We start from the raw sequence: 15,050 nt of genomic DNA on the forward strand, positions 1-15,050 counted from the left end.
GTTCCAGAGAAAGACGAGGCAGAAGTGGTTCGACTGCCCAAGTACAGGTATAGGTGAAATTAACGTATTCAAAGGCACAGGACCATGGAATACACCAATTTTGTGATTCAATGCACCGATTTGGAGAATCAATACACCAATTTTGTGATTCAATGCACCGATTTGGAGACTCAATACACCAATTTGGAAATTCAATACAAATTTGGAGACTCAATACACCAATTTTGTGAGTCAGTGCACCGGTTGGAGACTCAATACACCAATTTGGAGTCTTAATACCAATTTGGAGACTCAATAGACAATTTGGAGATACAATAGACTAATTAGGGCCTAATACACCTGTCTCGTGGCCTTATTTGCCTTAACGGAAGTATTAAACAAAAACAGCATAAGTCCCTTCATTCAGGACTGTAATTAACGAAAATTATATTAGCTCTATCCATTTTATAGGTCCAAATATAATGTTTCATGAAAATCCTTCCACTGGAAGTTGAGTTGTTACATGCGGACTAACAGACGGACATGGTGAAGACAATAGGCGCATTAGGCATATACGCTAACGCGCCTAAAAAATGAATATCACAGGAACACGATCAAAATCGCCAATGTACCAAGAATCCCCGAACCTTCGAATTCAAAGGTTCTTTTGATACAATAAAAGTTGGTTCTCAGCTCAACAAGGTCGAAACCCATTCCAGACAGGTCTTGGTTTGAAAATATTGAAATGAAGTTTATGAATAAAAATTCCGAATTAACGAGGTTTATTTACATAATGTTTGCCTTGTCATGAACTGGCAGATTTTTATTTATTTATTTTTTTTTTGCTTCTGTTTTTTTTTTTTTTTTTTTATGCGAGTCATTTGCAATTTAAAAATTTATTTCTACATTAATTTATGTTTAGAGATCGGGGTATTAAAATAAAAACATAAAATAGGGGCAGGTTCTCTTGTGCTCCTCCCCCCCACGGAAAACCTTTAGTTTTTGAATAATTTTCCAGAAACACGAGTAGGGAAGAAAAATATAAATTAACATCCCAGACAATATAAATATAATTATCTATTAGCCACGAGATATTAGCTTGGCCAGAGATGTTAAAAATGGAGGTCGAACACAGAATTACTCCGAAGGAAGCGGTCCTTATTTGCATATAAATGAAATAGGCTTTCGAAAAATGCAAGGCACTTGATAATTAAAGGGGACACCCGATTTGCGCAAACAGTGAAGCGGGAAGGAGATAAAGATGGGATAAGATAGCGTCTTTCTACTAGAGACGCAAAGAAAAATCTGATAAAAAGCGTGCCACGAGCTTGCAAAACAGCCTTCGAAAAGTAATCTAAGACAAGAAAGCAACTCTGGGGCAAAGTGTCACCTCATTTTATTTATAAAACTTCGCGCGCAGAAAAGGAACATATTCTCTGCTTATCAGCTTCATTAGCGATTGTATAATAGTACGAATGAAATACACGCCGAGTGAAGTGCCGAAACAGTGACAGAAACGCGTCGAAAAAGAAAATACGAGCGAAGTATTTAGGTCAGTCGACGCTAATATTGTGATGAGATTGGCTTTTATGTTTTGCACTGTTGCCAGAGGAGTTATCAGAAATTGTTTCGCTCTTCATACGAAAGTTCACTACAAAGTTTGAATTACTGCGAGAGATGCTCGAAAATAAAGAATTCCGATGAAATTTATCCAAAAGAGAGAGCTATTGTTTAGAATAAATGAGCGTAAGACTGGAAATAATGTGCTCTGAGACGAAACTGACTCAAAAACGAAAAAAATAACTCAAAATAAGAAATTTACGATGAAATTGATTAAAAAGAGATGCTAGATAAGGAAACTGACTCAAAATAAACGAGGGAGAGACTGAAAATAACGCGTTTTGGGATGAAACTGACTCAAATCTCTCAAAAGAAGAAATTTACAATGAAATTGATTTGAAAGAGACATTTTTTGATAATAATGAAACCGACTCAAAATAAACGCGAGAGAGAGAGAGAGAGAGAGAGAGATTCAAAACAGTTTTGCGATGAAACTGACTCAAAAACGAAAACTAACTCAAAATAAGAAATTTACGATGAAATTGATTTAAAAAAACACAGTTTATAATGAAACTGACCGAAAGAAAACGAGGGAGAGACTGAAAATAATGTGTTTTGCAATGAAACTGACTTTAAAACAAACTAGATCAAAAGAAGACATTTACAATTAATTGATTTAAAAGAGACTTAATTATGAAACTGCCTCAAAATAAACAAGGGAAAGATTAAAAAATAGTGTGTTTTGAGATTAAACTGACTCAAAAACGAAAGCTAACTCAAAGAAGAAATTTACGATGAAATTGATTTAAAAGAAGACCGACTCAAAAACGGAAACTAACTCAAAAGAAGAAATTTACTATGAGATTGATTAAAAAGAGACACTATATAATGAAACTGACTCAAAGCAAACGAGGGAGAGATTGAAAATAATGTGATTTTCAATGAAGCTGACTCAAAAACGAAAATAAAATAAAAAGAAGAAATTTACAATGAAATTGATTTAAAAAAAGATGCTTTTTATAATGAAACTGGCTCACAATAAACGCGAGAGAGAGAGAGAGAGAGAGAGAGAGAGAGAGAGAGAGAGAGAGAGAGAGAGATTCAAAGTAGTTTTGCGATGAAACTGACTCAAAAACGAAAACTAACTCAAAATAAGAAATTCGCGATGAAATTGATTAAAAAAGTCACTTCGTAATGAAATTGACTCAAAGAAAAGGAGGAAGAGGCTCAAATAATATGTTTTGGGATAAAATTGACTCAAAAACAAAAATAACTCAAAATAAGAAATTTACAATCAAATTGATTAAAAAATATACGCTTTATGTCTATTTTTAATCAATGAAAATCAATTTAATCAATGCAGAATCAATGAAACTGAATTAAAATAATACCACATTCCGACGAATCTGATTTGGATCAAAAACCACGCACTTATGATGAAATTTATTCATTTTGAATCATGGCACTCGCTCAAAATGATATAATAAACATTGAAATTGACTCAAAACAAAAACGTATTCAGATGAAGCTGGTTTGATATCAAAACCTGACTCGAAACGAGGCATTTAGGATTTAGGAAAAAACTGATTAATAATTATCCTGAAAACGTCTCAAAACATTGCATTGTTGTGATTTCACTGACAAAAAATAGTGAATTCTTGTGATGTAATTGACTCGAAATAATGTTAATGTAATGTAATTAACTAAAAATTACATCAGAGCAATATATCTGTTGTAATGAAATTGACTCAAAATTAGGAATTTATGTTAAAATTGACTAAAAATTAAATGCTTTATAATGATACTGATTAAACTGACTCAAAACAATGCCCCCTCTCCAATGAACTCATTCAACAACAAAAAGGAAATAATCCAATTACGATAAATTTTATTTACTTTTATTGTGAAACTGACTCAAAATAGAGCATTTAAGATAAAACTGACTCAAAATACGGCATTTGCGATGAAACTGATATAAAATTAAATATTTTATGACTCAATTCTGAGAACAATGCCCAATATTGTAATCAAACTGAATCAGCATCGAAAACTGGCTCGAAATAAGTATTCACGATGAAGTTTTTCAAAATTTCGTTGAAAATTACTCAAAATAAGTCACCATTGTGAAAAAAAGTAATTGAACATCGAAAAGGGTATCGAAATAAGAAGAATAATGAAAGTTTTTGAATGAATCAATTTCATAACACTAAAACCGACCGGTTTTTATGACTCAAAACAATGCAGTTGCTGTGAAACTGAATCAAAATGGCTCAAAATTTTATGATGGGAAAAATCTCCGCTGTATGGAATATTTTACTTCCGCCGGATTTCTAGCTGACGATAAGAGAATTTTATTGGCTACGAGATCTTTATCAGAATGTGATTTTGGGGAAGGTAAGGGGGAAGGGGAAGGGGGAGCGGACTGAAAGTAATCAAATAACGTTTGGAACAGTAAACCGGCTGACCATAATTAGTATATGGCAAATTAGTGGAGAATTCAGCCCTCGCTAAGAGTTTCCATAATTTATATGAACGATTATAAACTACGTCGCCCATTTTGGACGCCTCCCCTGGGTTGCACAACAAAATCCAGAATGGCTTGCACGACATTTTGGCGCTTATTCCATACACGTCCCAGCAAATTACATCAGCACTATAACGCGTAGACATTACAATAATGGTTCGTCTCCGACCACTCTCTCTCTCTCTCTCTCTCTTGCAATTTAGCTAACCACACTAATATGGTAAGCGACCTATGATGTATGACTTCGTTTGCAGGCGTCTCTTTTTGGCCGATGGGGGCTAAAGTAGGGGGGAAAGAAGGGGGTACAATGGAAGGTGAGAAATAACACTCCACCAGAAACATGGCACAATTAATTTCTGCTCTTGGTAACGAGTCTTATTCGACTAACTCCATCTTTATGAAAAAAAAAAAAAGACTAAGAATTATTTGAGACGCTGTTTTCTTTGCTCGTGCTATTAAGCGTTCCTGCAGCCACTAATTAGTTCCCATCCGCGATTATATTTATAGCTTCAGTGTTTCTTATTTTGTTGGTTTCTCTTTAAAAACTATCACCTTCTCTCTTTCGCCCAAGTGTTCGCCAAATGACCTCGATTCTTTATTTCGGGAATATGTTGGGGTGGATGCGCATTTTCGCCCAGTTGTTACCAGATGATTTAATAGCCTGTTTGCAAGCAGTAACATAATTTAAGTGTTTCTAAAGAATACAAGGACACGATATTGGTTGGTTGATGATTTTGTTTCGTAATGTCACTGGAACGAGCCCGGCTAAATAGCGTCATAGGGCGATCGATAACTAGGCCGGCCTTAGCTCAGGAGTGCCACATTTGCGAAATATTAAAAGAAACTAACCTAATTAAAAGGTTAAATAAGACTTATTGTAGAAATTAAAGGTTAGAGTCATTACAGTAATTGTTAACATTAATCTCCGATACTATGTACACTTAATTTAATTCCCACAATGCACTAGCGACTGTTGACGAACGCACGATTTTTTTTTTTTATGTCGGAAATCATTTCTGAACGCTACACCAACAAGTAACGGAATTCTTTTACTGGGTTTTTTCTTTTCCAGTCTTCTGCGTTTTAAAATTTCAACTGTGTGTTCTAAGGATGGTTTGCTTTTTTTGGCTGATTTAAACGCGAAATATTTTCGCGTTTCTTTTAATGTCCTCCGTTAGTACGTAAGTAACTAACGAGTTCTAGTACGAGTTAGTACGTAAGTATCTGACTAACGAGTTCTGCGATGCAATAACTTAATTTCTTAATTAACAAAATACTCTTTATTAAAGAAACTTATGAATGTGACTGTAGATGGCACCACCGTCTATCTGCCTGCTTTCCCAATTTTTGTGATAGTCGTATACATTAAGTGTTTGTCACGCACCGGGTGATGCGCAAAATGCAAATGAATGCGTCTCGATTTTCTTTCGGGGGGAGGCCTGGATTTGGCGCGTCTTAAGTCTATCTTCTGGTGCTAAATTAGTTCCTTTTGGTGCGTTTTCTTTGAAATGTTCGCAGTTTCTCTTTCGTGACTAATTAATATTCTTCTCTTTCTCTTATTTCGACCGCTTTTCTTTCACTTCTTTAAGCCCGGATAATTAGAGATTTCTGTAAATCTCGCGATAATTAACGACACGAAGTAGCTGGCGCTTGCACAACACGTAATTGGCTACTCGCCTCTTGGGGAAATTTCGAGAAATACAAATGCACGCGCGCCGACTCCATGTTTTGCAGCCGCTTTGCTCATTTTCGCCGTCTTACAATTCATTTGTCGCGAGGTTGGTTGTCGTGTCAGAAGAAGCCACCATTGAGTCCATTCCGAGACCCGTGAGACAGTTTAAATTCAATTCGACCCGAGATCGGTCCTATTGTAGCATTGGGTGGATGCGCCCTGTTGAAAAAGCCGGTTCCGAGATTAAAAGAGTCCGCGAAGATTATTTCACTGAAATATTGCTCACAAAAGATTAAACAAATTGCGCTCCCAACACGATTTCATTCTTGCTTTTGTTTTTCACTTTTCGTGCCTCTGCTATTTTTACGCTCTCCTTTCTTTCTCTCTCTCTCTCTCTCTCTCTCTCTCTCTCTCTCTCTCTCTCTGTGATTTCCGTCCATTCATCCCACGTTTTCTCTTTTCCATCCTTTTTATCCTACCTTTCTTTCTTTCTTTTTATTTATCTGTCCATTGAAAGGTGTTTTCTGTTTCTCTTCATTCTTTCTTGGTCTCAGTCTCTTTCCTTTTCCCCCCATTTCTCTCTCCTTCCATTCATTCTACGATTTTCCTTCCTCGCTCTTTCTTTTTATTTATCACTTAATTAGTTTATTCTCTTTTTCTTTATTTTTCCCAATCTCCTCTTTTCCCCCCAGTTCTTTCTCTGTCTATCAATTTTCTCTCTCTCTCTCTCTCTCTCTCTCTCTCTAGCTCTTCAACCATCTGTTCTATTTTTTACTCTCTCTCTCTTTTTCTTTCTTTCTTTCTTTCTCTCCCATCGATTTATTCCCATTTTCTCTCTCTCCCTTTTTTCTTCTTTCACCCTCCATCATCTTTTATTCTCCCTCTTTCTCTCTTTCTCTTTTTCCATCGATTCCATTCCCTCTTTCTCTCTCTTTCTGTTTCTTCTGTCGTCGCCTTTCTTTCTTTCCTTATTTCTCTTTGTTTGTGTGTTTGTCTTATTATTTCATTCTCTCTCTCTCTCTCTCTCTCTCTCTCTTGCTATCTTTCATTATCTCTCGTTCTTTCTTATATTTTCTTTCTTTCTCACGCTTTCTTTCTTTCTTTCTTTCTTTCTTTCCTTCCTTCTCCTCGATTTTTCTTTCTTTCTTTTGTTCTTTCTTATATTTTCTTTCTTTCTCTCGCTTTCTTTCTTTCTTTCTTTCTCGATTTTTATTTCTTTCTTTTGTTCTTTCTCTTTCTCTCTCTTTCATTCTTTCTATGTCTGTTTTTTTTTTTTTTTTTTTTGCCTTTTCTCTCTCTTTTTCTGCCGACCGGGCTAGCCAGGTGGGTAAAGTGCCTGCCTGGAAACCCAAAGGTCGCGGGTTCGATTCCCGCCTCGGGCTTGGATCAAAGTACTGCAAAAACCTTGGGAGGTGCACTATGGCCACAGAAGCCGATGCGCCAACAACTACCAAACCAATCTCTTTTCTCTCTTTTTCTTCTTCTTTCTTTCTTTCGCCATCTCTTGTTATTTCTTTCTCTCTGCCTCTTTATTTTTCTTGTTTTGTTCTCTCTCTCTCTCTCTCTCTTTTCCTCTTGCTATCTTTCATTATTTCTCGTTCTTTCTTATATTTTATTTCTTTCTCTCGCTTTCTTTCTTTCTTTCCTTCCTTCTCTCTCGATTTTTATTTTTCTTTTGTTCTTTCTCTTTCTTTCTCTTTCATTCTTTCTTTGTCTGCTTTTTTCCTTTTTTCTCTCTTTCATTCTTTCTCTCTACCTCTTTCCTTTTCTTCTCTCTCTCTCTCTCTCTCTCTCTCTCTCTCTGCCGCTCTCTCTCTCTCCTTTCCATTCACTAGCCTTTGACGATAATGATGTCTGTTACGCATTTATGATAGATAAGGGAGGAGAAAAGACCTTATCAGCTTGCTTGCACTAATAGCAATATCACTGATAACAACTCAGGCAGTTTATGGAGTGTCAAATTGTTAGCGCACTACGGCAATCCCTAAACCACATATTCTCGAAACCTACCTGTACATTATACACCCTTACATCGTTACATCTGTGGACACACCTTTACCCCAACAACCCCTGAAACCCAGACTATATTCAAGTGGAATTTGCACAATCCGAAAAGATAAGAAAAGATTTTCGCATCGTGGCACATTTTAAATCTAACAACAATCCAACCCAGACGATATTCTCGTCTTTTTCATCCAATGTTTAGTAAACATTCAAAGAACATTTAATTGTTATTATTTAATTATTAATTCTATGGAAGCAGTTAAAAAACAGTTTCAAGAATAAGAATGAAAGTCTTAAGAAATAGGAATACACTGTTTTCAGTGTAATCAAACACTTCTGTCAATTTATGAAAATTGAAGGTACTGACAAGCTTTTAGGTTCCCTCAGAGAAGAAAGTGAAAATCGGAAGGTGCAAGATCAGGCTAGAGTCACTCGGAAAAATGCATGTTAAAGTTCCCACCAGTGACAGCAGATTCAATCTGTTGGAGATGGACTGCAGACTGAGTGTAAAACCAGAAACACGGGTTTTAAATCCAACACATAGTGGGGGGGGGGGTTAAATGCAGAACTCACCACTATGCGTCTATAATACTATACAAGTCTTGATCTGCCCCTTTTCTTCATGTAACTCAAACAACGGACAGTGACAACAATTTATTTCATTTTTTTAGCATTCAGACACAGCACACAGGGCAAGTAAGAATCATTCCTTGGGGTAGGATTCTTTCCGAAACATGTGCTAACTTGTTCAAGCTACTCTTCTGATCTAGCTCCACGTGTCTTTTCTGTCTTCCCAAAAATTGAAGTCTTCCATCCAACTTCGTCCAACTTTTCGATAAAATATTTATCCGATACTGTTAACGAGTTCATATGACAAATCACATCTATTTAACTTCAGACATTGGAATTTATGAAGGTAAGACGACAGGGAATATCTTTACAATCTACCTGTTCGCACACACACGTATCATCTGCCCATCAGATGTCTTCCGTGTAACGAACCTTCGAAATCGAGGTCATCTATATAGACAGCGTTCCGTGCATACTCAAGTGAGACCGCTAACATTCAACTGGCTGCTTAAGATAAAGCCGGAAAACAAAGTTACCATCAAGACTACCTACCCATTGTGTTATGAATCTGCCAACTGAGACATTCTGCTAATTACAGGTATACAACCTCGTGATGGTAAGCGATCCAATTATAATACATCCATTCATGACACATTTCTGCACATTTCCTATAACTGATGCAGTCTTAATGGATGGTTGACTGATCAAACTGATCTAAAACAAAGATCAGAGAGAGAGAGAAAGGTGTTGATTATGTTTAACGTTCACCTACTTCGTATATGATAGTTATATAACGAGGGGCGTTCAATAAATTATCTACCTACCTATGAAGGAAATGAGAGAGAGGCAAAAATCTGTTTTTATTTTTCAATGTAACTCACTTGAACTTCAATACATTTGTTCCATTTTGTTGGCAATGAGGAAATACCAGACAAATAAAATCCTTTGTCCTGTCCATCAAAGATCTCAGAAACAGCAGACTGCAATTCATTATCATCAGCTAAGCGACGTTCACATACATTTTTCTTGAGGCGTTGAAAGAGGAAATCGTCACTGGAGGTCAAGGTCCAGACTGTAAGGTGGATGGGTAAGTTCTGTAAAATCAGTCTCTCAAAGCAGCAGCAACAAATGTGACCTGTGCACTGATGCCTTGTCGTGAAGAAGCAGCACATATCTGGAAAGTTTGCCACGGCGTTTTTCCTATATGATATCCCTTAGGTTGTGCAGTAGGAATGCATATGACTCTCCAGTGACTGGCTGCTGATGTTCCAAGTAGTGAATGTACATAATCCCCTCAGCATTCCATAAATGGTGATAATAATCTTGCCAGCTGATGGTTGTGTTCGAAATTTTTTTTGGGCAAAGGAAAGCTCTTGTGCTTCCATTGCGTTGATTCTTGCTTGGTCTCAGGATCCCAACGATGAACCCATATTTCATCACCCGTAACAATTCTGGAGATAAAAGTTTCAGGATCCCTTCCATAAAGCTCTAAATTCTCCTCATAACACTGTACTCTGAATTGCTTCTGCACAGGGGTCAAAAATCTGGGGACCCACCTTGCACTGAGCTTAGTCATCCCTAAATGTGATGGAGGATGGTTATAACTGTTCCCTCAGATATATCACATTCCTTAGAGATTTGGGACACCTTTAAACATCTGTCATTCACCACAAGGATTTCCACAGTTTGGCGCATTTCTGGAGTGGTCGCTGTCAGGGGCCTTCCTGGACGTTGATACTCTTCGATGAACTGTCCACCCACTTGAACTGTTTGATCAGAATTTCACCTAAATGGGTAAAAAAAGAGGTCCAATGGGTAATTTAATTACTCTATTAATTAATTAGTTAGTTAAGTAATTATCCAGGTAATAAATAAATTAATTAATTTAATTAACTGTTTATTCATGCAAGAGCTGATGCTTTCAGAACTGGTGATAGTGCCCTCTGGTGGATAAAGTACATCGTTTTCCAGATGGTAGGATTAGCGCTGTGATCAAACTTGGAAGCCTTCATTTGCTACAGAAATCCAAGCCCAAAGTTTAAGTAACTCTCTTTCATTGTACAGATAAAAGGCACTGTTGAAAGAGTCACAGTTTCGAAACACAATTTAAAAATAACAACTTAAAACAGAAGAGTCTGCTCCTAATCACTTCGCCAGAGGAAAGATAAAAAAAGAAGAGAAAAGGGAGCTGTGAATGTAAACTCCCTGCAGTTCTAATCAAGCTGAAAGTTCTCCATTGTGTCCTACTTTGGCAAGACTTCTCAGTATGCGGGAGACAAAATAGGAGTGGCATTTAAAATCCTCGTCTCCCAAGTAATTTAGAACATCCCGAATCACTTAAGAGGAGAAAAGAGAAATGCGTTAATTGAAGAAGCAGTTTTCCCTCTTTGCCATTCACGGTGGCATCGGGGCGAGGGTTTGAATTAAAGCTATTATCTATCTTAATGTACTTAACAGGTTTTATTTCATAGAATGGATTTTTCCAATTCTTTTTCTGCGAAGCATTTCGTTAGAAGCAAACGGGGACATTAGCGCAGAAGATAACGAATGAAATAAATGGGAATTCTTCGGCAATAGCAGATAGCAGCCGGAAATCGGGATCGTTACCGACACTTTCATAGGGAGCTGTAATACAGATTGTAATTAGGATTTCCTCACCATTCGAAAACCATCTTCTTTGCTAATCACTTATTTAGTGGCGACATTGCAATACCCCCGTGGGCGATAATTTCCTATTAGCACTAACGGAACTACTCTTGGGCATCCTACCATTGAGATACAAAAGAAAGTTGCGGGTTTTCATTCAAACGAAACAAAAGAAATTGCGGCTATCAACCCTTTCTCTCAAAGTGGAAGTAGTTTGGGAACCTGCCGCTCTCCAAACATGTCAAATCCAAAGTGAAATTTGAAAACCAAACAGCAATCGTACTCTCTGGACCATTACTAAAATCATTAACCATAAATTTTCTCCTCAGCTTTACTTCCATATGTTTTAAGTCCTGGTGGTTCTAGGGAAATTTTACTTGTCCTTTTATCTTTTGCACTGAAGATTTTGGAAAATTTGGTCCTACCATACTAAGTATACCCTCTTCTTCTCAGTTACTCTTATTGGAGGATTCCAAGAACGTTGAACGATCTTCATTCAGAAGGTGCTAGATTCAATTTTCTTTTGCTCTTCGGGTATGCTCGTGTGGAAGGCGACTGTGGTCTAGCCTTCAAAATATCTAAGAAGGTTACCATTACTAAAACCATTCTGCCTAGCTTCTGAATTTTTGCAATTGGATGGGCAATTTCTCTTTCATCTGCTCACACTGTACATGTGTGATACATGTGATAGTAGATCACTCTGTTTTATAGCCCCGACCTATCCAGAATTTGGAAATATATCAGTTCGAACCCTTCGAAGTTTTCCTTTTAAAGATCTTTAGAAATGGTGACAGAATAAATCTACATTCTGTACATATTTGAACTTAAATGATACTGAAGAAATTTTATGGGCCATATAGTTCTATCCGGACACATTTTTCATGGTTTTTCATCCAGGAAAACGGATAAAATTACCACAGAATGCGCTCTATTTAAAAAATAAAGAAAAAACAGTAACCTCCGATGAAAGTGTGTGTGTTTTTCATCCCTGAAACGATATTTTACTCGTCTTGGCTTGGTAGTTATTATAAATTTAGTTACTTTGGAGATAATCAGAAATAATCCAAGCAACACCATTGGAATTAGGATTCCCATCGAAATAATCGAAATGAAACGTTTTGTGTTCTCAAATTTGTATTTGGTCATCACAAAGAAAATCTACTATCTTGGTAATGATTTTCAAAAATAACCAGACTAGTTTTAAAACCACTTTTAATACCTTAATTTAAGAAACAAAAAAGATTGTAACTATTTCAGGTTTCTTAATAAAAATTTCAAACTTGAATGGTCCTTCATTTATTCCTCTTCCATTGGTATTATCAAATATTAGCTTCCCAAATTACAAAATGTTTTCCAATAGCTGATGAAGGTCTCTTCTGTGCGTTTTCAAGTATAATGAACTTAATCTAATATTATTTGGCCTCACTCGCATTTCCCTGTTTTTCTATCCCGAATAGCGAATGTTTAAACTTCCAACTAAACTGGTGTTTGGTATTTTTATTCACAGTGAACTGTACAAACGTGATGCGATTGCCAAAAAAAACACAACGTAAAGAGTAGGTTGATCATGATCAAACAGCTTTTTGCATGCATAACATGCGACTTGTCAACCCACAAGACTGGATTTACAACTCCACTTAACCTCGCTTTAGTATACTTTACAAATCGATAATTGTTTTCGCCTGTTTGTTTTGTCCTGGAAACTTCACTAACGGGATCGGAAGTTGGTTGATTTGCAGAGAAGACACCAAACAGCGCATTCTAACGAGAATCTAATAGTATTTGTTTGTTGAGCAAGAACAAAGAAACTTGAGCGCTATAAATAAATTATTGGAGAGGAATTTAGGGAAATTATAAGCATCTGACAAACATTGGTAGCACCATATTCTAACATGATCCACTGCAGGTTAATTTACTGGACCAAGTAATTTTTAAATCGCTAATAAGAATGCAAACTAGTGCAAAGCTAATATTACCCGTTGACTTAGGCACATTGTAGTCAGTTAGTTTGGCATCACCAACGCTGTCACCAGGGAAACAGTGATAAACAACCTCAGAGTTTGTATCGATCACGTGGTTGGTATGATTTAGTGTCCTTATTAGATGTTTTGACTTCCGCTAATAGCGGAGGTGGAAAATGTTGGACAAGTAGCTGATGGCATTGGCCACCAGGAGAAATATATGGTTGTAATTATACATTTGACTTCCACTGAAGCCACGCTCTGCTAGAGAAGAGAAGGGGTGGTTGTGGGGATCGAAAAGCGTCAACCACTATCAGTAGGACAGGGTAATACATAATTACTTTGAACTTCGCATTTATCTTCGGCAATGAACAGGTGTCATCCTACTCGGCAACTCTAACTGGGCTCAACTACTTGCCCAACAACATTTCCTTCTCCTACAGACTTGCCAAGATATTTGCGGATCTAATGAGACATTATTTATTGAATAATTCGAATCTTTGATGAATGATTTGAATCTTTGAGTAATTTGAACATTATTTACTAGAATAATTTGAATCGTTGAATAATTAGAACATTGTTTGTTTGAACAATTTGAACTTTGAATAATTTAACATTATTTACTTAAACAGTTTGAATCCTTGAATAATTTGAACATTATTTACTGTATGAATAATTTGAATCTTTTATTAATTTGAACTATTTACTTGAACAATTTGAATCTTTGAATAATTTGAGAGACGTAATTTTCATCTTATCTTTAGAATTTTATAAAATACTACTCTTTAAAAAAGTTTTTGCTGTTCTTATTTGTTTATCGCAGTCGCTTATAAAAATATTTTTCTTAAAATTTATTAAAAAGCATTTATTTATTAAATTTATTTAAATATGTTTAATTGTTTATAACAATCTGGGAGTGTAACCGATTCATTTAATTTAAATAATTATTTATATCATTGTTTCGGGTTTCCCATTTATCAAGATAAGCACACCGACCGAAGAAAACATGCAATTTATGGACACGGTATATTAACACCTAGGTTTACTAGGATAGTCTACTAGAGAAAGAGAAGAGGAAATTAAGAATAATTTTTAAAAACTCAAAGACTTTAGGATACGGGCCTCATACTATAAGACAGCTATAAAATCTAATTATACAAGTAGGGTTTGAGTGCTTGAGTTTGTTTAACTTAACTGCATCATATTGTGGAGGCCCTTCAGCACAAGTTTCTCCAGTATTGCACTACGCACATTAAATAACCACCATTTCTTCAATACAGAACCTACACTGCCCTATCATTAATATCCAGACACCCTCCATGGATGGAGAAACATGTCCTATGCATGCATCACGTCACAGAACCTGTTATAAATATGCACACGGGGCTTCGAACAGACAATTGTAAAAGTGGGAATGCAGGATGACACGTTCAACAGAATTAACAGACTTTCAACGTGGAATGATAGGATGCCACACAAGCAAGAGTTCTGTACGAGACATCACAGTCACTCTGCTGATCCTTAGGTCAACGCTTAGTGGCGTCATATGCAAATGGCAGAGGAATGGGACTGAATCTGCCGAAAAAGAAAACGGCATGGTAAACCCCGAAAACTAAGAGAATTCTGCGAAGAACTGTGCGCCAAATCGTAATTTGCCATTGTCTCAAGTCACACAAACCCTCTGTGAGAGTATTTGAACCAATGATGGCACTAGTACCATACGAAGGACGCTCCATGATATGGATTACAATGGTCTTGCAGCTGTTCACAAGCCATTGATTAACTCAACAAATGCTAGACGCCGATTAACATGGTGTAAGGAGCGCGAATCCTGGACTGTAGAGCAGTGGAATACAATCCTATGTACAGACGAGAGTAGGTTCGCACCCTACCAGTCTGATGGGCATTCCTGGGTGTGGCGAATGCCAGGGAAACAGTTCCTTCCTGATTGTATCTTCCCAACAATGAAGTTTGGTGGAGGCAGTGTCATGGTATGGGGCTGCTTTTCATGGTTTGGTTTGAGCCCTTTAGTCGTTATCGACAAAACCATGAATGCTGTACAATACCATGACACCCTGGACAATTATGCACTTTCAACATTATGGCAATACTTTGGAGAAGGCCCATACCCGTA

General features: G+C 36.7%; 1 protein-coding gene across 2 annotated transcripts in view; it reads right to left on the reverse strand.

The window, feature by feature from the left end:
- LOC150085281 (complement C2-like) overlaps positions 1 to 15,050 on the reverse strand; it is a 110,535-nt gene that overhangs the window by 35,294 nt on the left and 60,191 nt on the right. Inside the window, exon 12 of one of the 2 annotated variants that reach the window (XM_090373967.1) lies at positions 9,989 to 10,095. The exons of the other annotated variant lie outside the window; for it this stretch is intronic. Within the exon in view, the coding sequence (XP_090230093.1) occupies positions 10,092 to 10,095 (4 nt within the window). The 3' untranslated portion in view covers positions 9,989 to 10,091. Of the gene's footprint in view, positions 1 to 9,988; positions 10,096 to 15,050 lie in introns of those variants that run through there. 2 annotated transcript variants of the gene reach the window in all.

The sequence above is a fragment of the Mastigoproctus giganteus genome, chromosome 5 (assembly GCF_048544385.1).
Source record: "Mastigoproctus giganteus isolate SK-2022 chromosome 5, ASM4854438v1, whole genome shotgun sequence".
Taxonomy (NCBI): domain Eukaryota; kingdom Metazoa; phylum Arthropoda; class Arachnida; order Uropygi; family Thelyphonidae; genus Mastigoproctus; species Mastigoproctus giganteus.